Source organism: Vidua macroura, chromosome 28 (assembly GCF_024509145.1).
Source record: "Vidua macroura isolate BioBank_ID:100142 chromosome 28, ASM2450914v1, whole genome shotgun sequence".
Lineage (NCBI taxonomy): Eukaryota > Metazoa > Chordata > Aves > Passeriformes > Viduidae > Vidua > Vidua macroura.
Window position 1 is genome coordinate 1,709,093 of NC_071598.1, and position 25,155 is coordinate 1,734,247.

Below are 25,155 nucleotides of genomic sequence, written 5' to 3' on the forward strand. Positions count from 1 at the left end.
GTGGTGCTGCCTTGATGGTTGCACTTGGTGACCTTAGAAGTCTTTCCCAGCCTTAATGATCCCATGGCTCCATGATTCTCATGATCCATGACTCCCACAACACCCACCCGCCTCGCCTGGACCAGCACCACCACTGCACTGCTCCGTGTGTAACTGGTGCTGCTCTTCCCTGCAGGGAGGAGAGCGAGAGCGTGCTGACCCTCAAAGGCCTGACCCCCACAGGTACCCTGCCCCTGGGAGTGCTCTCGGGGGGGAGGCAGACCCTGCAGACCGGTGAGTATCCCTGACCCCCTGCACTCCCCCTGCCCAAACCCCCTGGAGCAGGGACCCCAGGCAGGGTTCAGGCCCGTGGGGAGGAAGAATTCCCAAGCAGGAGCAAGCAGAGGTGTAGGTGGGGGTGTGGAGAGATGCCAAGATGTCCCCGTGTACCCTCGAGGAAGAAAACCCACAGCACCCCGCCTAAAGCATGTTTAGTGCTTAATTGTTTGTTTCTGCAACAAGTTTTTTATCCTTTATTTCCCTTCTAACGCTGCATGGTGCACATCCTCTGCCTCACCTCGCTGTGCTGCTGCTGTGTGACAGCCTCTGTGTGAATGTGACAGTGACACGGCCTCTGTGTGAATGTGACAGTGACACAGCTGCTTGTTTGTTCTTCGTTCAACCAGACCCCTCCCGGTCTGCCCCTGTCAAGTCATGAATCCCAAAATGGAGGAAGGTCCAGCCAAAGGAACGAGGTTGCTCCAGGGCTGGATGGTTCAGAACAGTCTCCTCTCGGGTTTTGAGGTAGTTGTGGAGGTTTCTTCCCAAATTTGCTGCCTCCCTCAGCAGCTCAGGGAGCAGCACGGAGCGAAGGATCCCATCCTTCCCACTCCCAGGGCAAGGAGGTTGGCTGGTGCTCAGGGAATGAGCTAGCCCAGAGGGACTCCTGTAATCCAGTGTTTTAATCCTCCCCTGCCATCGGCCTTTGAAGCCTGGCACCTCCCCAGCTTCCCCTTTCCCATGGGCACCGGGGATTTCCTGCAGCTCTCCCCAGGCTGGGGCTGGGGCTTGCCTGGATTAAATAGTTCACAAGTCAGAAACGTGGAAATATCATTCCTGCTCCTGGGGAGGATGCAGCATCACTCCCAAGCTCACGGATTTCTCTGCCCACAGAGGAGGATGGTTTTTTTTTCCCCGTTTTTATAGAAACCATCACAGCCCCGTCGCCCCAGTTCTGGGAACAGAGCCTGAGTGGGAAGGTGGCTGTTGCAGCAGCTCTGTCCCTGTATCCCGACAGCACAGGGTCATGCTGTGACGTTCTCCAGCACCTTCCCCTCTCAGGGGTTCTCTCAGGGTCACCAGGGATCTCCCCTCCCCCAAATGAAGCGTCTCCCCAGGACAGAACAAACAAGCTGGGCCTTTGCTGCTGCCTTACCCGCCCTGCCCGCCGCCTGCAGGCTCCCCCCGCTCCCCTCGGCAACTCCCGGCTTCTCCTGCCCTCCTCACCCCCCTTTCCCCGTCCTTCCCCCTTCTCCCATTCTCCTTTCCCCGTCCTTCCCCCTTCTCCCACCCCCCTTTCCCTGTCCTTCCCCCTTCTCCCACTCTCCCAGTCCTTCTCCCGCTCTCCTTTCCCCATCCTTCCCCCTTCTCCCATTCTCCTTTCCCTGTCCTTCCCCCTTCTCCCACTCTCCTTTCCCCGTCCTTCCCTCTTCTCCCACTCCCCCAGTCCTTCTCCCACTCCCCTTTCCCCGTCCTTCCCCCTTCTCCCATTCTCCTTTCCCCATCCTTCCCCCTTCTCCCACTCCCCTTTCCCCGTCCTTCCCCCTTCTCCCACTCCCCTTTCCCCATCCTTCCCCCTTCTCCCACTCCCCTTTCCCTGTCCTGACCCCTTTCCCTCCCCCTTTTCCCCATCCTCCCACCCTTTCCCGTTTCGCACATCCCTTCACACTCCCGGTGAATTTATGGGAGCCCCGTCTGCTGGGTGAGGAGGAGGGGGGGCTGCCCCCCTTTTGGGGTGCCTGTGCACCTCAAAAAAGGGGAACAGGGCTGCAGTGAGAGGGGGCCCTGCCCTCCTGAGCCTCTCCCCAGCCTTTTGCAGCAGGGCTTGGCAAAATCAACTGAACAAAGTCACGGAATCTGGGGCAGAGCTGTGCAGCCACAGCTCCATCCTTCCTCCGTGGCCTCCCGAGGACCACGTGGCCTCTGTATTGTGTCCAAAGCGAAAAAAGCTGCAGTTTTGAGGCTAAAATCCAGAGAATCTGCTCAAGGGAAGGGCGTCCTTCCAGATGTTGAGGCAGGGCCTACCAAACCTTGGACGTTGCTGCAGCAGATTTAGGAAGGGGGACATTGCTCAGCTCTGTGGTGCCTTGTTGCTTGGTAACACTTTCAGGAGGTGGAGCTGAAGCCAAACTGGATTTGGAGCCTGATTTTCTCTTCTAACTCAAGGCACCAGGAGCGGAGCAGCCCAGTACCTGCTGCTTGTCCTTCCCTGGAAAAACAGGCGGCCCCTCTCCTCCCCACTGCTCCAAAACATCCCCTGGGATCCCTTCTGTGTGGTGGAGGGTGAATTCCACATAACTGGTCATCTGAAGGTGGCCTGGAGCCACCCAGCTGCGAGCAGATCCACGGCTTAGTCCGAGCTTGTCCCTGTCCAGTGCACACAGCAGGAAGCCCCCACTCTCTGCTCCTCTGTTCTTCCATCAGATCAATCCAGAGGAAAGGAGACTCCCCCTGAGCCCTCGGGGGTCCCCTTCCCCCCTTCCTCTCCACCTCCTGTCACCTTTTTTCTCCCCTCTCGCCACTCGTTTGGCACCACCGGGGCTGGGGGGCCGCGGGCTCTGCGTCGCAGCCATGATGTCGGATCACTCACTGTCACTCTGTTTTTGTTTCTTTTTTTTTTTTTTTTTCTGTTTTTTTGTTTTGTTTTTGTTTTTTTTCCCTGTCTTCATTTCTGCATGCCACTGTTCTTCTGTATTGCAGCCACAGTAGAAGCGGTAGAGGCACGGGAAGGTATGGCTAGAACCCGGCGAGAGACTCAAATCATCTCCGTGTGTGCGTGCGCTCATTTTAAAGAGCTTTACCAGCCCTTAACGGAAGCTTTTTACTCTTGCATCACCAGAAGTGGGGGAGGACGAGGCCCTGCTGGGGAGGAAAAAATACCCAGGGGTTTGGTTCAAGGCTGTTTCAGCTTGAACAGTTTATTCCTTAGTGGAACACCTTTATTTGGAGTTGCCAAAGCTGTTCCTGCTGCGGTGGCTCGAGACCTTGGGCTTGAGGTCCTGCAATCTGCCAGCACCATCAAAACCTTTAGAAAACAGGATTTGGTGGTGCTGGTGTAATCCCTGCCTTCCCCACAGGTAGGCCAAGGTGGAGAGGCAATTCTCTGCCTGTAGGGTGTAGGAATGACAGATCCATGAGGATTTTTCCTCGATGCCGAGCGGGGCCACGCAGCTCTACAGAGGCTTTGCTTACCAAGGGAAGTTGTTTGTGAGCCAGCCAAGTCCTTGTAAAAGATTTGGCACAGCCTCCTTTTCCTTAAATTCTCCGTAGCACAAAGGAGTTTCACATTTGGTCCGTGTCATCAGGGCGAGGGTAACGTGCTCGTCCCCGCGGTGATGGAACAGGGACATGAAATTCCTCAGTGGGATTCATCCCTCCCAAATCTGCCCGTGTGTCTCCTGGTCATGCAAGAATTTTGCCTTTGTGATCCAAGGACTAGCTGTTCCCTCTCCTGGTGTTGCAGTGTGTGGTTTGTGTCGGAGTTCAGAGCCTTGTGGTGGTGTCTTTGTTCTGTCGTTCTGGGTTTTGCCTTTTTTTTTTTTTTTCTTTTTTAGTTTTTATTTTCTTTTTAATTGTTATTTTTTAGTGTCGTGTTTTTCAGCTTTGAAATTTTCCTGAGACTTCACTCTCTGGGGACAGCAAGCACTTGTCTGGTTTATCAAGTTCCTCCTATTCTATTAAAAGAGGGGGAGCTTTGGGATATTGGGAGGAAATTCTTCCCTGTGAGGGTGGCGGGATGGAATTTCCAGAAAAGCTGTGGCTGCCCCATCCCTGGAAGTATCCAAGGTTGAACCTGGCATAGGGGAATTGGATGATTTTAATCTCCCAACCCAAACCATTGCTCGCTTCTATGAAAAGCTCTTAGGGAGCAGAGCAAATCCTAAACTTCTCTAAAAGAAAGAACCTCTTCTTAGGGAGCAGAGCAAATCCTAAACCTCCCTAAAGAGAACCTTCTCTTAGGGAGCACAGCAAATCCTAAACCTCTTTAAAAAAAAGAACCTCCTCTTAGGGAGCAGAGCAAATCCTAAACCTCTCTAAAAAGAATCTCTTCTCATGGAGCAGAGCAAATCCTAAACCTCCCTAAAAAGAACCTTCTCTTAGGGAGCACAGCAAATCCTAAACATCTTTAAAAAGAATCTCTTCTCATGGAGCAGAGCAAATCTTAAACCTCCCTAAAAAGAACCCTTTCTTAGGGAGCAGAGCAAATCCTAAACTTCTCTACAAAAAAGAACCTCCTCTTAGGGAGCAGAGCAAATCCTAAACATCTTTAAAAAGAATCTCTTCTTTGGGAACAGAGCAAATCCTAAACCTCTCTAAAAAGAACCTTCTCTTAGGGAGCAGAGCAAATCCTAAACCTCTCTAAAAAGAACCTTCTCTTAGGGAGCAGAGCAAATCCTAAACCTCTCTAAAAAGAACCTCTTCTCATGGAGCAGAGCAAATCCTAAACCTCTCTAAAAAGAATCTCTTCTTAGGGAGCACAGCAAATCCTAAACCTCCCTAAAAAGAACCTTCTCTTAGGGAGCACAGCAAATCCTAAACCTCCCTAAAAAGAAGCTCTTCTTAGGGAGCAGAGCAAATCCTAAACTTCTCTAAAAAGAAGAACCTTCTCTTAGGGAGCAGAGCAAATCCTAAACCTCCCTAAAGAGAAGAACCTCTTCTCAGGGGGCAGAGCAAATCTTAAACCTCCCTAAAAAGAACCCTTTCTTAGGGAGCAGAGCAAATCCTAAACCTCTCTAAAAAGAATCTCTTCTCATGGAGCAGAGCAAATCCTAAACCTCCCTAAAAAGAACCTTCTCTTAGGGAACAGAGCAAATCCTAAACCTCCCTAAAGAGAACCTTCTCTTAGGGAGCAGAGCAAATCCTAAACCTCCCTAAAAAGAACCTCTTCTCAGGGGGCAGAGCAAATCCTAAACTTTGCTCCCAACTGCGAGCTGGCAGCGCCAAAACCTCCCCAAAGAATTCCCAAATCCAGACAGGTGCTTTCCATCCCCTCCACGTGTCCCCGTTGGTGTCTGGCGTGTGCTGGAGGGCTCCTCGGGGGGAAATCCACGCCTCGTGCTGACACTTGCTCCCTGTGCTCCCTTCCCTCCGCAGCCATCCGCGGCTTCTCCCCGCAGCACAAGATCCGCAGCTTCGAGGAGGCGCGGGGGCTGGACCGCATCAACGAGCGGATGCCGCCGCGCAAGGATTCGCTGCACTCGGACGGCCCCGTGAACTTGGTAACCTCGAACTCTGCGGACAAGAACGGCACGGGCAAGAAATCCCAGTAACGCTCCGAGCGCCCGAACCTGCACCGCCAGAGGATCCAAAACTTCATGAATTTTATTTATTTATTATCGGGGTGGGGTGGGGGCAGGGGGAGAAACCAACTTCACCTGGAGGCACGTCCATAAATCCAGTCCGCATCCGTTCTGTAAGAAAGCGACCATTTTGTAATTTTTTTTTTTTATTTATGTTCAATATATATAAAAATGTCCTTTTTTTTTTTTTTTTTTTTTTTTTTTGGTTTAGAAACCAATCCAACTGCTAGAGCATCCCGGGAGTGTTGTGCTGTCCAGCTGCCCTCCCCGAGAGGTCAAACCTCTGCTGGGGGGGGTTGGATTAAAAACCAAAAATCAGTCAAACCAGGCAACTTGGGTCGTTGGCTTTGGCACAATTTGGAGTTAGCCTGAGCTTTCCAAAGCAGGTCCTTCCCTTCAAGATACGGTTGGGTTGGTTTTCCTTTACACACCTGTTTTCTTCCCAGATTTTTCCTGTTGTTTTCTTCCACCTCTTTCCTACCTGCAGCTGCTGCTTTAGCAACCAATTCCCTGGAAGGCAGATTGCTGGGATCCATCCCTCTTTCCCAAGGTGACAGCCAGGGGTAGCTCCAAAGGGCTCCAGGGCTGTTAACACCAGTCACAGCACCTTTTCCTTCAGGATTTCAGCTTTATCCCAAAGCTTGAAGGAGTTCCAAAGGAAAATAGGGAGAAGGTGGGGGAAGGGAAGTGCTGCCCCTTGTTGTGGCTCTTCCCCTTGGAGCAGCCACTTTGTGCAGCAGAATTCCCTTGGGAATCCCTCTGATTCAGAGCAGAGGAATTATCTCTGCTGTCTGATGATCCTGGGAAAGCTGCAGGGCCTGAGTTTTAAAGGAGAAGGGGGTGATTTATACCCTGGAGGCTGCAGCTCCCCCATTACCCCACCACCACATTCCCAGCCCACGGCACATTCCCTGTTCCCAGCTCTGGAATCAGCCCTTGCTGAGCAGTTTGGGGTGTGGGGGACAGCGTGGTGCCCCCCAGTGCCACCTCCCTGTCCCCCAGCGGGTGTGTGGCTTTGGGCATCACCCACCCTTGGCTGTTCCAGAGGAGCCCTGGGCAGCTCAGCCTTTCCCATGGGCAGCTGGAGCAAATTTTGGGATAAGATGTGTGGGGCACTGCTGGTTCTGGGCGATGTGGCTGGGTGCTGGTGACAGGGCAGCCCCCTGCACTGGGAAGGAAGGAGGGCTTGGAAGGCAGAACGGAGCAGATCTGGCAGGAATTTTGGCAGGGTGTTCTGGACAGGGATCCTGGGGGTTCCCAGCGGACACCCCCTGGCTGTTGTCAGGGATTTTGGAGTGCGAGCTGAGCGTTCTGTCACTCTGAGCTTTCCCTCACTTAAACTGGGAGTGCTGGGGAAGGGTTTTGTGGGATTCCCGTTGGTCACTTCCCGTGTGAGCCGTTGCCTGGAGCCGAGGCAGCAGCTCCTGGAGCACTCCCCCTCCAGCTTTCCCTTTCCCCCTTCTCCCATGCTCTCCGCAGGCAGGGCTGAGCCTCTCCCAGGGGATCTTTGCCAAGGCTTTCCCTGGATCTTGCCGTCTTCCCTCAGCGATTCCAGCGCCAGAGGAAAACAGCAACTTCCCAGGAAGCTTTCAAATTGTCTTAGGGTCACACGTCACCTAATCCCACGGGGCTGTTTAGGATTCTGCGAGCAGACCGCTGGGTTTCCACACTTTTCAGTCACATGCCTCCACTTTCCCCTCTTTTTTTTTTTTTCCTTTTTTTTTTTGGTTGTTTTTTTTTCCCCTTTGATCCCTTTTTTTACACGCCCACCGCTTTGCTAAAAGTGCGAGATGTTTGGAGCGAGCTTCTCTCCCCCCAGTCCGAGGAGTGGGGCCAAATTGCCTTTTGTCTGTGAGTATTTCTTTGTCCTTTCAGGGCCTCCTGTGAGCGCGGTGAGCCCGTGTGTGGTACCCGGGCACACAGAGCGTGCCCGGGGCTGCCCGTGCATGTTCGGGCGTGTTGTGCTGACCCAGGCTGGGCTCTCACCCAAGCAGCCAGGTTTTAGTCGGGATATTTGGGATGGGAATTGCGGGACCCCGAGCCTGGCACGCCCCTGTTCCCAGCGTGGGGGGGTCAGCAGGGCCCGGCCCATCACAGAGGGGGATTTGCTTTGCTGGCAGTTTGTCCCCCCACCCTCTTCTCCAGCTCTGGCATCACCAATTCCCCCTCCCCAAAATCCTTTTGGACCTTGTGCTTCGTGTTTTGGGGGGCTCGGATCCAACCCCCTGATCCTTGGCGCTGGTGGAGCTGTGGTTTCCCAGCATCCCAGCCCTGGAAAAGGGCTGGATGTTCCTTGTCCTGGCCCTGGAGAAGGTGGCCAAAGGTGGGATTTTTGTCCCCCCTTATCTCTGGGGCTGGTGGAGCTGCACCTTCCCAGCATCCCAGCCCTGGAGACGGTGGCCAAGGGCTGGATGTTGGTTGCCCCAGCCCCAGAGGTGGTGGCCAAGGGCTGGAAGTTGCCCCCGTAGGGGCACCGGCACTGTGGATGTCACACTGCCAGGTCCCCTCTTCCCTTTGAAGCAGTTCCCGAGGGGGTGAGGAGCAGCGATGGGGCTCTGGGTGCTAATTACCCCCTCAATTAACGGTGCCGGGCTTCTCCTGCCACAGCCCCGAGCCGAGATCCCCCCTCCCCTCTTTTGGGGACAGCTTCGGAGCAGAATTCCCTGCCCCGATCCCCACCACGGCAAACCAAAAAAAAAAAAAAAAAAACAACAATCCAGAAACGCCCCCAAATTCCCCCTTTTCCTCCTTTCCCCCCACAAATCCAGCGCCTCGGAGCTGGGCTTGTCTCTGACCCCTCCATCTCCGAGCTCCCGCCCGTCCCTTCCCCTCCCCGGCTGCCACCTGGAGCTTGGACAACCGGGATTGAGGGGAGCCCACGGGCCCCGGGGGAGCCCCCCCGACCCGAGGGAGCCCCCAAATCCAGGGAAAGCCCCCACCTCCCCGCAGCCTGGGTTTTTTTGCATGTTCTAGCAAGGTGCATGTCCAAGGAGGGGAGTCGGCAATGGGGCGGGTGGTGGGTTGAGTTCAAGCTTAATTTTCTTTTTGGGATTGGGAGAACCCCTCTGGCTGCCTCTGGCACAGATCCCACCTGGCCAGGGGAGCTGGCAGGGATGCAGATCCCACCAAACCTCGGCCAGGGAGGACCTGAAGCCCTCCAGGGGTGCAGTGATGGTGATTTTAGGGTTCTCGATGCTGAAGGATCATACGCCCGTTGCCTGGAGACTGCCTCCTTTTTAATTTTTATTTTTATTTCTTGCTTTTTTTTTTTTTTTTTTTTTTTTAGTTCTGTTGAAAGGAGAAAAAAAATGGTGAAAATGTTATTTATTGGCAGAAATTATTTAATATAATTTCTTTTTTTTTTTTTTTTTTGTGAAACAAGGAATGAATTTGTTAGAACTGTCTCGATGTAAATCGGAGTCATCTTTAAGGAGGAAAAAAAAAGAAAAAAAAAAAGTTAAAAATTGACACAGTCACTGCGCTCCACTGTGATTTTTTGGGGTGGCTGAGGGGGGTTGCTGTGCTGCCAGAAGGGAGGATTTGGGGGGGTTTTAGAGCCTCTCCAGGGCTGGGGCAGTGCCTCCCAAGCCCCGGCACGTCGGCACACGCGGAGCGGCGGCTCCCGGCCGGATTTGGAGAGCTCTCAGCTCCTGCTCCTCGTCCTTCCCTGGGTAAATAACGCGGTGCCAGCAGGGACAGGACGGGATGTGCCAGCTCTTGTTCCACCCCGGCTCCTTCCTTGTCACTTTTGGGGGTGTTCCTTCCACAGAGGGAATTCAGGGAGCAGCCCTGGGGTCGGGATCCATCTGGACGGATCCTAAACGGTCACAGTTCCGTGGATCCTGCCCAGGGATGCCCCTCCTGCATCACCAGCATTCCCAGGAAGCTGCTGTGGCTCCCACCTCTGGCTTCCACACCTGGGATCCATCCCCTCTTCCCAAGTGGCAGCCGAATATTCAGGATGAGTTCTGGAGGGCTCCAGGCCGTCATCCCAATCGTGGCAGCTTTTCCTTCGGGAATTCAGCGCCCGCCTCGAGCTCAGCTCACCACGTGCTCCCCGTTTCCCACCTGCTCCTCCTCTCAGCATTCCCGTTCCCAGCCGCCGGATGCATCCAGGGCGCGCCCGGGGCAGGACGCTCCGGCTCTCCCACCCTTTTCCTGGGTGTTCCCACCCGAACCGGGGAGCCCCCAACCCCCGGCACCGCTCGCAGACCCCGCGCTCGGCAGCGGGGGGATCCCGGCACGTCCCTGCCCACCGGAGCATCCCTGCGAGCATCCCTGGGGCCGGCCGCGCATTCCCGGCTGGCATCGCCGCGCTGAGCAAACAGGAAACACTCGCCCTTTGTTAATCCCGGCCCGGGCTGCGCGTTAAATATTTATCTGTGAGCAGAGGCTGGTGCTGGGAGCCGCGGGGAGGGAGGGACCGAGGCAGGGCCGGCGCTGGAGGCTCCTCGCCGGGCACGGGGACGGTGCAGCCCCGGAGGTGAGTGGGGGTTTGGGCGGGGGGTGTTGGCACCCCGAGGGGGGGCTGCGGTGAAGGGAGCTGCTCCTCGCATCGCCAGCGGGTGCTGCGACCTCGAGAGATGTCACTTGGTGGGCTGGAGGGGACCTGGAGGGGATGGTCACCCCTTGGCAGCAGGGATGGGGTCGGGGGTCCCCTCGCTGGGTTGAACCCTCCCCGGCCCTGCTGCCATCCCTGCCCTTGTCACCGCGGGGTTTTCCAGCAGGATCAGCCCCTGTCCCCAGCCTGTGTCCTCGCCACGGTGTCCCCAGCTGGCACCAAGGAGCTCCGTCATTCCTACGGCATTGGGGTGGGAGCTGCGTCCCCCAGGGCCGTGGCGGGGGGGAGGACACCCTGTCCCCTGTGTCCCCGGTGTCCCCGGTGTCCCCCGGGCGCAGCATCGCAGCCAGCCAGGGCTCCTGCCATCGTCCCCCTCGTCCCCAGCAGCAGAGGGCGGTGGCTTGGTGGGGACCGAGGGGTGGCAGCGAAGCCACCATCCCCCCGGGAGCTCACGTGGGAGCTCACGGGATGAGGAAGGGCTGGGGCAGCCCCGTTTTGGGGGTGTCAGCAGTTTAGGGGAGCAGGAAGTGGCCGGCGGGTGAGTGGTGGGTGCGGGCGCTGCCCGAGGGGGCGAGAGGGGACACGGGGCAGGGCACGGGGGTGTTCCGTGGGGGACCCATGCCCGGATTCCTCAGGGATGGGCGGATGGAGGGGTGCAGTGGGGATGGGGGCTCTGCTCTGACTGTGCCCCACGCCAGGGCTTGGGTGGGCACAGAAGCACCGACCCCACTTCCCACTTCGGTCCTCACTTCTCAGCATTTCCCTCCTCAGCCTCTTCCAAAAATCCCCCCTAAATCCCCTTCTCCATCGGATGGGGAAGCGGTGACGCTGGAGGGGGTGAGGTGGGACACTGGCAGGGCACGGGGGGGCTTACATGGGGGTCCCCAGTGCCCAAATCCCTGGGGGATGGACAGATTGAAGGGATGGAAGGGATGGAGGAATGCAGGGAATGGAGGGGATGGAGGGTCACCCGCGGGAAAGTGGGCGGCAGTGAGGATGGAGGCTCTGCTTCCCCCCGTGGCCCCATCCCGGCGCTCGGAGGAGCACAGACCCCACTCCTCCCCTCAGCCCCGACCTCCAGCCGCCACTTCCCTCCCCATCCTTTCCCGAAAATCGCCCCCGAGCCCCGTCTCCATCGCGCCAGGGGGCCGGCGACGCCGGGCTCGCCCCGTTTCGTAAGCGGGGGCCGGGTGCGCGGGAACGCGTGCGCGGGGCGTGGGATGAGTTCAGCCTCCTGGCTCCATTCCCTGGATCCCATCCCTGGAAATGTCACTGGAAACTCTGAATGGGCCGGCCCCGCTCCAGAGCGGGGAGCGCTGCGGGGGGCAGCGCACCCCGGGGTGGGGGGGGCCGGGGCACACGGGGACCCAGCGCCGGGCAGGACGGTGCCTCCCGACCCTCCCGGGGGATGCTCTTGGGGGGCTCTCCCCGCCAGCCCCCCACGAGGCGCTGAGGCCCCCCCCGCTCTTTCTCCCGGCGAAGTTCGGGCCGTGGATTTTTCCTCCCTGCCGCTCGCAGCTCCGTCCCGCTCAGCCCGGGGCTGCTCCCCAAAACCCCGCTGCTTCCCGGGGGCCCCCGTTGGCACTGCCCAGGAGGTAAGAGCTGGCCGGGGGAGCCGGCGAGGAGGGGAGGCCCCGAGGGGACCCCCGGGGACAGGTTTTGGGGGACACTCTGAAGGAGGAGAAGGATGGGGCCGAGCCCCGTGTGGGTGCTGCGCTGGGAATGGCGTGGAGGTTTTTGGGGTGCCCTGGGGGGATGGGAGCCTGCACCCCACTTTCTGTGCCCCGGGGCATATCCTTCCCTGGTCCTCGGTTTCCCCACGGGGGTGATTAACATTAATTACAGCCTTGGGGCTGCCGAGCCTCCAGCGGTGTGAGAAACAGGGAGCCGAGGGGCCGCCAGCCCGATTTGGGGGTCCCACACACACAGCGGGCTGGGCTGGCACCCCCCGGCAGCCCCCCAGGATGCCCCGTTTGAGGCGGGGTCCGGCACCTGCGAGCGCCGGTGCCGGGGTGGCGACGGAGACGTGAGGGACGAGCCAGGGCACAGGTGTCCCCCAAAGGCCCCGGTGCTGCGCTCGCCTCCGGAGCCATCCCGGCGTCGGGAACGGCTCCGGGGGTCCCGTCCCCCCCAGCTGCCCCCCGGCCGGTCCGCGGTGAGTCACAGCATCGCCCTCCCGGCGGGCGGTGCCGGGCTCGGCCGCGCGTTCCCGGCTCCTCGTCCCTCCGTCCCCTCTCCCTCCCTGTTTGCGCTGCAGGGCGGGGAAATATTTCTGCCCTGTCGTGTTCCCGGCCCTGGCAGCGCTCCCGGGCGGGCGACGCTGCTGCCGCCACGTGCCCGGGCGGGAGGGCAGCGCGCCGGGATGCCAGGCCGATGGGAACGCGGCGCAGCCATCGCCCCGACCCGCTCCGGGCGTGCTCTTCCCGAAGAGCCCGGCGGGCTGGATCCATCCGTGCACAGCCGGGGCAGGGAGAGGGGCGGGGGGTCTGGAGCCGCATGGAGAAGGAGGTGGGCACCCGTGCCAGGGCTGGTTCTGAGCAGGAACAGCCGCTTCCCCTGGCACCGCGAGGCTCCCTGAGCTGGGGGCGCTGCCACCGCCGTTGTCACCCCACACATGGTGTCCCCTGCGCCTCTGAATAACAGGAGATGCTCCCAGCAGTGGGGCTGGGGGTCCGCCGAGCCCCCATCTCTCTGGGAATGCCCAGAAAACAGGGACACGGGACGGCCCGTGAGCACAGCTGCTTTTCCCACAGGGCACGGGCAGCCCCCGGGCACCATCCCCGCCCTCCCCGGCCATGGCGGGCCGGCTCCTGCCCCCTGACCCCAGCCCGGCTCTGCGTGTGGAGGACGTTCCCCGCCTCCACCCACCTCTGCAGCTGTCCCCGCAGCACACGGGGACACGGGTGAGTGGGGCTGGGGGCTGGCACATGCTGGGAGATGCGGGGGGGCTGCACCCCCCTCCCAAAAAATCCTTTGTGCCAGCCCCTCCCTGTGCCACAGGTGCCCGTCATCCGCCACCGCGGCTCCAACACCCTCAACTTCCACTTCCATGACCCGGAGAGCCGCAGCACCGCCGAGAACAGCCAGGGAGCTCCCAAGAGCTCAGGTACAGAGAGCTGAACATCCTGGGGACACCCCTGGGGGCTCCCCCGAGCTGTGCTCACCTGAGCCACGCTCACCTGAGCCATGCTCACCTTGTCTGCAGTGAATGAGTGGTACCAGACCTGGCCAGCCAAGGAGGCGAAAGCCCCCAGCACCCAGGTGCCCACCCACCCCACACCCAGCCCCAGGGCTGCCCCCACGTGCCCACGGCCCCCGGGCTGGTCGGCAACCTGGACCAAGGACAGCAAGCGGCGGGAGAGGCGCTGGGTGAAGTACGATGGCATCGGGCCCGTGGACGAGACGGGGATGCCCCTCGCCTCACGCTCGGTGAGTGGGGGCGCAGGGCGGGGGTGTCACCCCGCTGTCACCCCCTCACCGCCCCAATGTGTCCCCCCAGAGCGTCGACAGCCCCCGAGACTGGTACCGCAGCATGTTCCGGCAGATCCACCGCAAGCTGCCAGGTGAGCCCAGGTGTGCGGGTGTGGCACAGAGCGGGCACGGCTCGGCGCCCGCTCACCTCCCCCATCCTCAGAGCCCGACTGGGACACCCATTCCTGCCCCACCACGGCGCCTTCATCGCCCCCCAAGCCGCGGAGGAGGGGCTCGGCCCCAGCTGAGCCCCCCGGAATGCCCAACGGGATGGACTGGTGAGCGTGGCACAGGGACGTGGGTGCCCACGGGGTGGGTGGGGGCTGCGGTGGCTGAACCCCTCCCGTTCCCCACAGGACCCGCTGGGGTGCAACCGGTGCCACCGCCGAGCCTGGCAGCATTTTTGACTACGAACCAGGGCAGTTCTCTCCGCGGGAGCAGGTAGGCGGGCCCTGGCACACGGGGAGGGGGTGGGCACCGCGGTGGGCACACCCCTGACCGGCCCCTTGCCCTTTCCAGACCCCCGCAGCAGCACGGCCGAAGCGGGCTCAGTCCATCGAGGTGAGGTGGTGGTGGCGGGCGGGGGGCAGGGGGTGGCAGCGGGGTCCCGGTGCCCGCGGGCAGTGCCAGCCTGGCCCGCCACAGCCCCGTCCTGCCCGTGAAGGTGCTGCTGGAGCAGGAGCTGGAGCAGCTCAGCGAGGAGCTGGACAAGGACATGAGGGACATGGAGACGCGCCGGATCCCCCGCCAGGTACCCCAGGCCCCTCCTGCTGCCCCTTGGTCCCCGCAGGGCATCCAGCTGTGGGCACATCCAGCTGTGGGCACATCCAGCTGTGGGCTCAGCCTTTGTGCAAGGCTTGGACACGCACGTGGTGGGATGCACAGCTGGATGCAGGCGTGGCCGGATGCGTGCACATCTGGATTAACGCTCGGATGGCTGCATGCACATCTGGGTGCGCGCACAGCTGGGTGTGCGAACAACTGGATGGATGTGCGCACGGCTGGAGCCCTGCACATCTGCATGCCTGCACGGCCGGGTGAACGCACAGCGAGCTGCGCGCACATCTGGACGCGTGCACAACTCGGTGCCTGCCTGGCTGGCTCCGCGCACATCTGGACCCACGCACGGCTGCTCAGCGGCCTGGAGCCGTGGCCGTGGCTGTGGGGCTCTAGGACCCAGCCCGTCCGTCCGTCCGTCCGGCGGTTTATTGGCGCAGCCGAGCTGGACTCCTTCGCTTCCCGCCGAGACTCGGCCTCCTGGATGATTAATTTTTCTCTCCCACCCCCTCCCGCTCCTCCCGGCAGAGCCCGGCGGCTGCTCCCACCGCTCGCTCCCCTGCTCCGGCCTCCCCGGCTGCTCGGTGAGTTCAGCGGCCGCTCCCACCCCCCGCACCCCCAAATCCCCCTGCCCAGACCCCACTGGAGGCGAGGGACAGGACCGCGCTCTGGGGGTGGCGGGCGGGCTGTCCCTGCAGCGTCCCGCGGGGTGGGAGTCCCCCGGCATCCCCCACGGGATCCCCGCGGACCCCTCCGTGGCAGCGCTGGCCCCCCGGTCCCCCCACACCCCGGCACGGGTGGGAGCCGGCGCCGGGCCGGCTGCCCGCTGGGTGGGACGGGGCCGGAGCGGGGCTGACCCTTTCCCCCGTCCCTGGAGCAGGGACGCCGTGTCCCGGGGTTTGGCTCCGTCCCAGGGGAGGTGACGGCGCTCGGATTCCCACCGCTGTGTCCCCATGTCCCCACGGGCACAGGGAGGGGACAGCTGTGCCGGCGAGTTCCGGAGCACCCCGGGATGGGATGGGCACCCCGGGAGTGGGTGGGAACCCCGGCGTGTCCCCACAGACCCCTCTGTGCCCCGGCAGCGGGAGGAAAAACAAACAAACAAGCGCCTCCTCCTGCAGGACCTACCGTAACCCCCAGGGGCGCACGGGGGGGGGAGGTTCCCCCCCTCCCCAACCCCTCCTCCGGCTTGGGGGGCGCATTTGGGCTCTTTAAGTGCCCCCCGGAGCGGGGTTATTCATTAGCCCTCCCCGGCGCTTCCTGCTCGGCGGCAGCGGGGCCGCGCTGCCGGCGCTGCCGGAAAACTTTGGACCTGTCCCGCTTGGCTGCCTCTGGGAGGAGCCCCTGGAAGGGTGAAGAGAGCAGACCCGGGGGTCCTGGCTCTGGGGGACACCGGCGTCCTCACATTGGGGTACCCAGTGGTTCTGGGCCATGGGACCAAGGGGTCCTGTTTCTGGGGGACCCCACTATCCTCATCCATGGGACCAAGGGGTCCTAGTTCTGGGAGACCCCAATATCCTAGTTCTTGGAATTCAGGGATCCCGGTCCTGGAGGACCCCAAATTCCTGCTCTGTGGAAGCCAGGGGCCCAGGGGGCTTGGCCCATGGCCCTAGCCCTAATCCTAACCCTAACCCATGGGATACAGGAGTCCTGAGGGTCCCTGATGAGACCCAGGGGTCCTGGTCCATGCAGTTCACAGGACCCCGATATCCTGCTCTGTGGGACCAAGGGGTCCTGCCCTCCCCCCCCCCACCCAGGGCAGCAGGGTCAGAGCAGGGAGGGTTCATGGCAGCAGGGCTGGATAGGAGGCTCAGCCCTGCCCTGAGCCACTGTCACCCCGCAGGAGCCCCCTGTCCCCCCACCGGCTGTGGAGCGCCCCTGTCACCCACCACTCACCTGCCACCCCCAGCATGGAGCGGGGTGGGCTGGGGCTGGCCAGCGACCGGAGCCCTGGCAGAGGTGAGCTCCCCTTTAGCCCCCTGAGCCCCCCAAGCCCTGCCACAGGGCACCCCAGCTGGTGACACCCCTCTCTTTACAGACACCCTCAGGCCAGGGACCCTCCCCAGCTTGTCCGACCTGGGGGACCCTGTGGAGGCCGTCAAGAGGGAAGAGAAGAAGGTGAGGTTGGGACGGTCCCATCCCATGTGGGATTTGGGATGGCTGGGACTGGCGGTGTCTCCCTGTAACCTCTCCTCTCCCTCTCCAGATGAAAGCTGCTCGCCTCAAGTTCAACTTCCAAGCTGAGTCTCCCAAGTAAGCACTGGGGCCACTCGTGGGGTCCCGCCGTGCGCCTCGGGTGACAGATGGGGACTGGGGGAGCCCCAGCACGGGGGGGTGGCCCTGCCAGCCGAGCCGGGGACGGGTCTGTGCCCCCGGACAGGTTGTGACAGTGTCCCTTGAAGGGAGCTGACGCTGCAGAAGGGGGACATCGTCTACATCCACAAGGAGGTGGACAGGAACTGGCTGGAGGGGGAGCACCACGGCCGCGTGGGCATCTTCCCCTCCAACTACGTGGAGGTGAGCCCGGGCTGTGAGGGGACAGCGGGGCCGGGGGGTCCTGGCGCTGCCCCTCACCCGCGTGTCCCACCCAGATCCTGCCCCCCACGGAGGTGCCCAAGCCCATCAAGGCTCCCACGCTCCAGGTGCTGGAATACGGCGAGGCGCTGGCGCTCTACAACTTCCGAGGGGATCTGCACGTGGAGCTCTCCTTTCGCAAGGTACCGCCGCTCCGTGCTGTGCCATTCCATGCCATCCCGGGCCATCCTGGGCCGTTCCGTGCTGACCCGCCCCCTGCTCCCGCGGCAGGGCGAGCGGATCTGCCTGGTGCGGCGGGTGAACGAGAACTGGTACGAGGGGCGGATCTCGGGCACCAGCCGCCAAGGCATCTTCCCCGCCACCTACGTCCAGGTGCTGAAGGAGCCGCGGGTCAAAACCACGGCTGAGGACATGCCCTCCTCTCCCGCCCCTGCCAGCCCCCGGCCCGCGGCCGGATCCCCGTCCCTGCAGCGCTCGCCCGGCCCCCGCATCCCCCAGGCTCCCTCCGGCTCCCCGCGGGAAGCGAAGTGGGATTCTGGGGTGACGGGCGGGCGCCCGTCCTCTCCGCGCCACCTCGGTGCCACGTTCCCCCCCTCCCCAAAGCTGCCCCACGCTGGCACCCCCAGCCCCTTGGTGGCCTCTGCCAGCCCCCCACACCCTGCGGCCGCCCACCCCCAGGAGCCCTGGCGTCCCGCCTGGACCCCCGAGCAGGTGAGTGCCCCCCGCCCTGGCATCGTGCCCCGGCACCGCCGGGGCTGTGGGCGCCGCCCTGAACCCACCGTGTCCTCCCACAGCGCCCGAGCCCGGCGGCACAAACCAGCGCCCGCCCCGAGCCCGCCCCGTCCTACAACGGCTCCGAAATCCGGTGGACTCCGTAAGCAGGGCCAGGAGCGTCCCCGGGGCGCGGTGTCCCCACGAGGGACCCGTGGGGGGGCGGGCTCTGCCCACGCTTTGTCTCGCAGGTACCGGGCACTCTACCAGTACCGGCCCCAAAACGCCGACGAGCTGGAGCTGCTGGAAGGGGACCGGGTGGATGTCATGCAGCAATGCGACGACGGCTGGTTCGTGGGTGCGTGGCCACCGCCCTGGGGACAGGGATGAGGACAAGGTGCCACCCTCACCCCTCACCACCTCTCCGCGTCTTTACACCCACAGGAGTGTCCAGGAGGACGCAGAAATTCGGCACTTTCCCCGGGAATTACGTGGCGCCGGTGTGACCCGCGGCCATGGGGACCCCGGGGGAGGAGTGGGGCCGGGGGCTTCCCCTGTCCCGCCTCGGGCACGCGGTGTCCCCGCCGTGTCCCCCCACGGGGATGAAGTGCCTCCAGCTCCCTCCCGCCCCTATGGGGCTGCTTCTAACAGGGACAAATCCCCCCAGCGCGGGGTGTCTCCCCCGCCCCAGTGCCTTAACCCGCCCCCTCCTCACCGCTGCCCGCTGCCACCGCCCCGGGGGTCGCCCCGGGGGTCTGGCCGGTGCCGGGCCTGACCATGACGGCCGTGCCCCGGGATGTGGGTCCGTGTCCGGGAGTCGCCTTCGCTTCTTTTCCGTCATTAAAGCTCAGCTCAGCCCGACTCTGAGAGTGCCGGGATTGGGGAGGAGCCGGTCCCGGGACACGTCCCACCGGAGCTGTGGGGCGGGGAGCGGCGGCAGGACGCTGCGTGGGGCCGCGGGGATCCCCCCACGCCCACGGGCGGTCCCGCTCCGAGCCGGGGCGGGCCCGGCCGCCGCCGTGCGCCCCGTCGGGGGGGGCCGTGCCCGCAGCCCGGCCCGGCCCGGCTCCTCCCGAGGAGGCGGTGCCGTCCCGGGGCCGCGCTCGGCTCCGCAGCCCCGCGGGGCCGCCCGGCTCGGCCGCCCCGGTGAGTGCGCGGGGGTGCGGGGGGCACGGGGGACTGGGGGGCGCCGGCTGCGGCTGTCGGGGGTGTCCGTCCGTCGGGGGTCCCGGTGCCCGGGGGTGGAGAGGGATGCGCGGGCAAGTCCCGCCACTGTGTCCCCAAGTCCCCACGTCCCCGGATCCTCGCGAGTGCCAAGTCCCTGTGTCCCCACGTCCCCGCGCCTCCTGGCATCGCCCGTCCCCGCCGCTCGCTCCGCGGGTGCCAGGCGGCACCGCCAGTCGCCGCGGGCACAAAGACATCGCTGTGCGGCGGGGACAGAGCCGGGAGAGAGCGGGGACACAGGTGGGGTGCGGGGGGTGGAGAAGGGGAGCACGGACAGAGCTGGGGACAGGGATGGAGAAGGGGTGCAGGACACGAAGGGGAGGTGCAGGGACTGGAGAAGGGGTGCAGGGATGGAGGAGGGGTGCAGGAGAAGGGGACATAAGGGAGAGGTGGGGGACAGGGTCTAAAGAAGGGGTGCAGGGTCCGGAGAAGAGGTGCAGGGCTGTCGGGGGGTCTGGGGTGGGTGCCCAGCTGGGTATGGGGGTCCCCGGGCTGGCAGCCCTCACTGCCCAGGGATGCTGAGTGGGGCTGGGCGCGGGGAGAGGGTTTGGGGTTTCTTCCCGGCGCTGGAAGCCCAGCCCAGGAAATTCTTCCGGGCAGCCTCTCAAGCCCCTCTTTGTGCTCTTGGGATTTTTAACATTCCCGGCGGCTGCGGATGGGGTGCCCGGTGCCGGACGGGGTGCCCGGTTCCAGATGGGCTGCCCAGCTGTCCCAGGCTGTGGTGGGATGGGTGGGATGGGATCTGGTGTGGATTTAGGGGATGCGGCTGCCTATTCCCACCCATCCCATCGGAGCCAAGGGCTGCGCCGCTCACCGGGGTGCCATGGGGACCCCGTGCCACCCCCGGGGGATCCTCAGCGTCCCTTACCGGTGTGAATTTGCTGTGGGATGAAGGACTGGGGCTGCTGTCCTCGCTGGGTGTCGGATCCTGCTGTGGTGAGCAGCAGAACCCGTCCCTCGCTGCCACATCCTCCCCTCCAAACCCCACTGGCTCGGCTCTGCCAGGCCACAGCGCTGGCCTTGCTGCCAAGGCGTCACCGATTTCCTGCCTTGCTCCAGCTCCTGGGAACGACCTTGGCTGTCTCAGCTGCACCGCCGGGTGCCTGGGACCCCCTGGCCCCGGGGGAGGAAGCCACCAGCCTTGGGGGACAAGAGGAAGCGGCGGTGGCTGGTGACACCCTGCGAGGACCTGGGTCCCCTCCCCGGAAGGAAAGCGCTGCCGGCGCTGGGGACCCTCAGGGTGCAGCGGGGACAGGGAGGCCCACGTTGTGTGGTCTGTGGGTAGGAGGAGGGGGGCTCCCCTCTGCCTCATCCCCTCGGCGCCCGGGATCGCTGACACCTCGCTCCTGCCCACCCAGAGCCGCCGCTGCCATGCCGGTGACAGTGACACTGCCCGGCCCGGCCCCGTGGGGCTTCCGCATCTCCGGCGGAAGAGATTTCGGGAAACCCATCACCGTCTCCAAGGTAGGAGCCCCCACGTGTCCCTCGGCCCGGGGAGGGCCGCCGGGGCTCCGGGCGGGCCGGGCTGCTCCGGGGAGCGGATCCTGTTTGCTGTCCTTGGGGGATCCTGCTCCGTGGGAACGGCCCACGGCGGGCGACGGCGACAGGGGGGGCTCCTGTGGCCCCTGGGCTGGGCTGGGCTGTGCCAAATTTCCGGGCGTTGTTTCCAAGGCCGTGGTCCCCTCCTGGCAGAGGGTCTGGTGCTGTTCTGGCAGGGCCCTGGAGATTCCAGCGGGTGGGAGCATCCCAGCAGGGTGGGGTTCAGGGGTTGGGGCTGCACGGGGGATGCTGCACTGCACGGGGTGGGGGGGTCACCGGCCAGTCACTCCCATGTCCCCTTCTCCACGGAGGTGACGGAGCACGGGAAGGCGGCCACGGGTGACCTGCGGCCGGGGGACGTCATTGTCACCATCAATGGGGAGAGCACGGCTGAGATGCTCAACGTGGAGGCGCAGAACAAGATCAAGCAGAGCCCCGGGCAGCTCCGGCTGGAGGTGGAGAGGTGGGTGCTGGGGCAGCCCGGACACCTGGCCCTGGCTGCCAGCGGTGTCTGCACGCGGGCTGGGGTCCCCGGCCACGTGTGTGTCACTTGCTTCCCCACCCCCGGTGACTCTTGGGGCGGTGCCGTCCCCGCGGGAGCCCGTCCCGGCTCTCTAATTAAGGAGTCGGGTGCTAACGAGGCCAAGGCAGCGCTGGCAGCCGTTACCTGGCCAACTGGTCCCAGTTGGGGACCCAGCTGCTGCCTCTCTGCGGCTCCCGGGGCTGCAGGGAAGGGTCACACCGTGCTGTGTGCACAGCGGTTTTGGGCTCCTGGGGCAGATCCCAAACCCTGCTGCTCTCCTTTGGCCCTCAGGTCCCCGGCGCCATCTCCCAGCCACACCAACGGGGACACCTCGCCAGAGAGGTTGGCCACGCGCTTCCAGGTGAGCCCCGGCAGCCCCCGCACACCCCGGCCCCCCAGCCAGCGCTGGTGGCAGCTGCTGGTGTCACCCTCCCCTCCCCAGGACACGCTGTGGATGCGGAGTGAGAGCCAAAGTGCCCTGAGAACCCTCGATCCCAGCCTGGCATCCCTCACCCATCCACCTGGCAGTGCCAGGTAAGGCTGCACCGGGCTGTGTGTGGCGCTGGGGGTGAGGAGGGGTCTGGGGTGGGCCAGGGACCCCCCTGATGTCTCCATTCTCTCCCCCAGCTCACAGCCCTTGGAGCAGGAGTTCACCTGTCCCGGCCTCTGCCAGGTGAGCAAGGAGCTGGGGGGCTGCAGGGGCCAGGCAGAGATGCTGGGGGGCCATCGGTACACCAAAACCTTTTGAACCCGAAAACCATCGCCCTCTGAACCCCCAAACCATCCCTTTTTTAAGCCCCAAACCACCCTGCTTTTGAACCACCAAACCTTGCCCCTTTGCAATGCTAAACCTTCCCCCCTTGAGCCCCCAAACCACTTCACTCTGAGCCCCCAAACCACTCCCTCTGCACCCCCATGGCCACGTCACTGCCCAGCCCCGCTGTCCCTCCGGCTCCCCGTCTGCGGTGGGTGCCGCCGGTGTCCCCTCCCCGCCGCGCTGGCAGCACCCCCGGCCCCGCGGGCACCGCCGCACCTGCCCAGGGATGTTTTGCTCCTCTTGGCAGCGGCGCCAGCCTGGGGAGGCCAAACCAGTTTGGGAAGGCCCAGCCCCGCTCCCGCCAGCCCGGGGCACTGGGGTGTTGGCCGGGCAGGGACCCGCGGCCCGGCGCACCCCCGCCGCGGTGGGACACCGGGAATGGGATCGGGATGCGCCGGCAGTGGGCTCGAGATGCCCGGGGGCTGGATGCTTCCTCCACCCCCGAGCTCAGTCCCAGGGTGCCCGCGGCTGCCCCATCCTCCCTGCGGGCAGCCGCTGGCTCCGGGCTTGGCGTCTCCCTCCTTTCCTCCCTCCCCGCTTTCTCTTTTTCTTGTTTTTCAAGCCCAAATTGGGAAGCGCCGCGGCCCCGAGCGCGGCCCTTCCCAGCTGCCTTTGGCCGCAGCCCCGGCCGCCCCTTGGCTCCTCCGGCCGCCCGCTCCCTCCTTCCTCCCCAGCTCCTTGTTTGCTTTGGTGCCGGCTCCGAAGGGTCCCTCCCTGTCCCTCAGGGTCCATCCCTGCCCCGGAGGGTCCCTCCCAGCTCCGCCACAGGGCTGGGGACATGAGGATGCCGTGCCCGGAGCCCCCAGCCAAGCCCCCGTGCTCCAGGGGCGGTGAGGGGATGGCTGCCCTTGGATCCATCCCACTCCTCCTCGCATCCCAGGCCGGGCTGGCGCTGGATGCTGCCAGGGATGAGGCCAAGCCCCGGCTCCTCCCGTGCCTAATTTTAGCTCATCCTTCGTGACCCCACGGAGCCTTGGCGCTGCCCCTTTTCCTCTCCACGGGTCCAGGCAGGGGGTCCCGGTGCCCACCGCGGGGTCCCGCGGGGATTCATTCCCATCTGCGTGGCAGCTGCTCCCGGGAACATCGGCTTCCACTTATCCAGGGTTCCGCTTCCCAGCCTCGCCGGGGCCGCTAAGCAGGAGCAGATGGAGGGGAGGGGATGGGCGCAGGCGCTGGGTTATGGGGTGGGGGTGCTGCCCTGGCCCCTCTGGGGGGTCCCACTGACCCCAGCCTGGCTGGGAAGGAGAAGCAGCTGCCCCACGGAGCTTCCCTGCATCCCTCTGGAGACCTGGGCTTGGGGAAAGCTCCTGGGCCTGGTCCGGGGTCCTTGGGGTGCCTGGGGGGAGAGGGAGGGTCTGTGGGCACCCTCAGGCCATTCTGGGGGGCTGCTGCAGCACCCCACCCCAGCCCGGCCCCCCCAGGACATCCCTCACTTCTCCCCCTGGCAGGAGCGACGCCTGAGCCGCCAGAGCAGCTCCCAGGGACCCGTCCTGCCTCCACCCCCACGCCCACCCTCACCGGAGCTCGGAGCCCCCCAAAACCCCTGGGCAACCCTCAGGGAGAGGCGCCTCTCCTCCCCCTCTCCCAGCACCTGCCACAGGTACGGAGCAGGCTGGGGGCTGTGGGGAGGGGGACCCCGCGGCAGGGAAGCCCCCAGCCCCATGTCCCCACGGCGGTTTGTCACCCGTGGGTGCTGAGGGAGCCCGTGGAAAGGGTTAACTCACCTGTAGGCAGGTGGGGCCGTGGGAGGGCCGGGCAGGCTGGGGCAGCTCCCGGGGTGGAGGGAGCAGGTGGCGGACGGGCTGTGGGGTGCAGCCGGGTGGATCCTGGAATCCGGGTGCTGGGATCCCCCCCCAAAATCTCCCCTCGGGCTGTGCCCCGCAGCCAGGGCTCGGAGCCGGCCATGAGGCGCTTGGAGGAGGACTCGGAGGTCTACAAGATGCTGCAGGAGAACCGGGAGCTGCGGGCGGCCCCGCGGCAATCCAGCACCTTCCGCCTGCTCCAGGAGGCTCTGGAGGATGAGGAAGGAGGTGAGGGGGGCACGGAGGGCGGTGGGAGGTCTGGCACGGGGGTGGCAGGACCCTGATGGCCTCGTGTCCCCCCCCAGGAGGCCCCGCAGCCCCCTTCCCCAGCCGGCTCTCGGCCGGTGCCCGCAAGCCCGTGGCCGGGGTGCAGAAGCTGCACGTCTGTGAGAAGTGCGGGAGCAGCATCGCGTGAGTGGGGCTGGGGGCCTGCGGGGGGTGTCCCGGGGCCGGGTCCCCCCCTGCCATCCCTCCTGGCAAAGCCAAAAAGGGGCTGCTCTCAGGTGCGGGGGTGGCCCGGGGCAGGATCTGTCCCTGACATTGCTCCCGCCGGGGATAAAATAATCCTGGGTGTGGGTGGGGCAGGTCCCGGGGCAGAATCCACCCCAGCTGTCACTGCCGGAGGGGTTAAAATGGGGCTGATTATGGGGTGGGAATGGGGCTGGGGGCCCGGGGGCCCCAGGGCAGGATCCATCCTTGCCATTGCTCCTTCAGGGTGAAAACGGGGGCGGTCCTGGGGTATGAGCGGGGCCAGGACAGGATCCATCCCTGGCATCGCTCCAGGGCCGCGATGGGGCTGAGCCCGGGTGGGAGGGGAGCCCGGGGACGCACGGAGTGGCTCGGCTGACCCCCTGTCCCCACACCCCCAGGACACAGGCGGTGCGGATCCAGGACGGCCGCTACCGGCACCCGTCCTGCTACACCTGCGCCGACTGCGGCCTCAGCCTGAAGATGCGCGGCCACTTCTGGGTGGGGGACGAGCTGTTCTGCGAGAAACACGCCCGCCTGCGCTACCAGGGACCCCCGGGGGGGCCCGTGCCCCGCCCTGTGTCCCCCCGCTCCTGAGCCCCGGCCACCGGCGCCGCGCGGTGGGGTCACCCCAGCATCCCCCGTGCCCCCAGGGCTGTCCCACCCCACTGCGGTAGGGCTGGGCTGGGGGGCTGAGGTCGCTGCCAGGCTGGGGATGGATGGGATTTGGGGAGGGGGATGTGGTGCAGCCGCCCCCTTTGTGGGTGTGTGTGATGAGCTGGGTGAGTTCTCAGCCTGGGGACATTGGGGGCGGGGTCGCTTGAGCACTTGGGTACTGGAGGGGGGCTGGCACCGCTTGTGCACTGACTGCAAAGGGCTTCTCCGAGGAATTAAAGCAGATTCTCTTTAAATATAATATATATTTGCTCCACTGCCGTGTCTGCTCTGTGCCGGCACCCCAGGGCAGGGGGAAGGAGGGTTCTACCCTAAACCTGGGGTGCAGACAGGGACCCCCCAGACCCCTCAGCCCGCCTGCCTGCACCCGGGGTGGGGGTCCTGATGCTCCGGTGCCGCTCCTTGTCCTGCTCCCGGGAAGGTCAGGGCTGCCCGCAGGGCTGGACGGCCCCTCCCTGCTCCCGGCCTCCCTGGGAGGTGTCCGGGTTTATTGG

General features: G+C 64.0%; 3 protein-coding genes and 1 long non-coding RNA gene across 13 annotated transcripts in view; 3 read left to right on the plus strand and 1 right to left on the minus strand.

Moving 5' to 3' along the window:
• Positions 1-9,034, plus strand: part of PPP3CC (protein phosphatase 3 catalytic subunit gamma) — a 42,260-nt gene extending 33,226 nt beyond the window's left edge. The window contains exons 12-15 of one of the 4 annotated variants that reach the window (XR_008440829.1): positions 176-273; positions 666-783; positions 2,959-2,988; positions 5,353-5,404. Coding sequence is in view for 3 of the 4 variants with exons in the window: in XM_054000696.1 (XP_053856671.1) it covers positions 176-273; positions 2,959-3,030; positions 5,353-5,528 (346 nt within the window). In the remaining variant the exon portion in view is untranslated. Of the gene's footprint in view, positions 1-175; positions 274-665; positions 784-2,958; positions 3,031-5,352 lie in introns of all 4 variants that reach the window. The other 3 variants (XM_054000696.1, XM_054000697.1, XM_054000698.1) reach the window with 3 other exon arrangements.
• LOC128820160 (uncharacterized) lies at positions 4,813-5,171 on the minus strand. The gene is made up of 3 exons (XR_008440845.1): positions 5,141-5,171; positions 4,988-5,051; positions 4,813-4,892 (listed from the first exon to the last, which is right to left on the minus strand). It is a non-coding gene; the product is annotated as an uncharacterized LOC128820160 (long non-coding RNA).
• Positions 9,035-9,752: 718 nt separating the features above from the next.
• Positions 9,753-18,474, plus strand: SORBS3 (sorbin and SH3 domain containing 3). 3 transcript variants are annotated; one of them, XM_054000765.1, is made up of 19 exons: positions 9,753-10,041; positions 12,873-13,022; positions 13,120-13,225; positions 13,325-13,548; positions 13,619-13,682; positions 13,754-13,868; positions 13,947-14,031; positions 14,110-14,151; positions 14,255-14,341; positions 14,896-14,951; positions 16,211-16,326; positions 16,406-16,485; positions 16,574-16,620; positions 16,770-16,884; positions 16,959-17,084; positions 17,173-17,613; positions 17,697-17,776; positions 17,865-17,971; positions 18,058-18,474. In XM_054000765.1, the coding sequence occupies exons 2-19, from the start codon at positions 12,915-12,917 to the stop codon at positions 18,117-18,119; spliced, it is 2,061 nt and encodes a 686-aa protein (XP_053856740.1). In that variant the 5' UTR covers positions 9,753-10,041; positions 12,873-12,914; the 3' UTR covers positions 18,120-18,474. The 3 variants fall into 3 exon arrangements, with proteins under 3 accessions (XP_053856740.1, XP_053856743.1, XP_053856739.1); XM_054000768.1 differs by lacking the exon at positions 9,753-10,041 and adding an exon at positions 10,549-10,657; XM_054000764.1 differs by lacking the exon at positions 9,753-10,041 and adding an exon at positions 11,311-11,714.
• A 208-nt stretch (positions 18,475-18,682) lies between these two features.
• On the plus strand, positions 18,683-24,898 carry PDLIM2 (PDZ and LIM domain 2). Of its 5 annotated transcripts, none has more exons than XM_054000577.1 (10): positions 18,683-18,759; positions 20,196-20,301; positions 20,688-20,839; positions 21,191-21,260; positions 21,342-21,433; positions 21,527-21,572; positions 23,165-23,316; positions 23,601-23,746; positions 23,824-23,929; positions 24,388-24,898. In XM_054000577.1, exons 2-10 carry the CDS (start codon positions 20,209-20,211, stop codon positions 24,581-24,583), a joined length of 1,053 nt encoding a protein of 350 aa, XP_053856552.1. In that variant the 5' UTR covers positions 18,683-18,759; positions 20,196-20,208; the 3' UTR covers positions 24,584-24,898. The 5 variants fall into 5 exon arrangements, with proteins under 5 accessions (XP_053856552.1, XP_053856554.1, XP_053856555.1 ...); XM_054000579.1 differs by lacking the exon at positions 18,683-18,759 and adding an exon at positions 18,842-19,077; XM_054000580.1 differs by lacking the exon at positions 18,683-18,759 and adding an exon at positions 19,389-19,773.
• Positions 24,899-25,155: the final 257 nt, after the last annotated feature.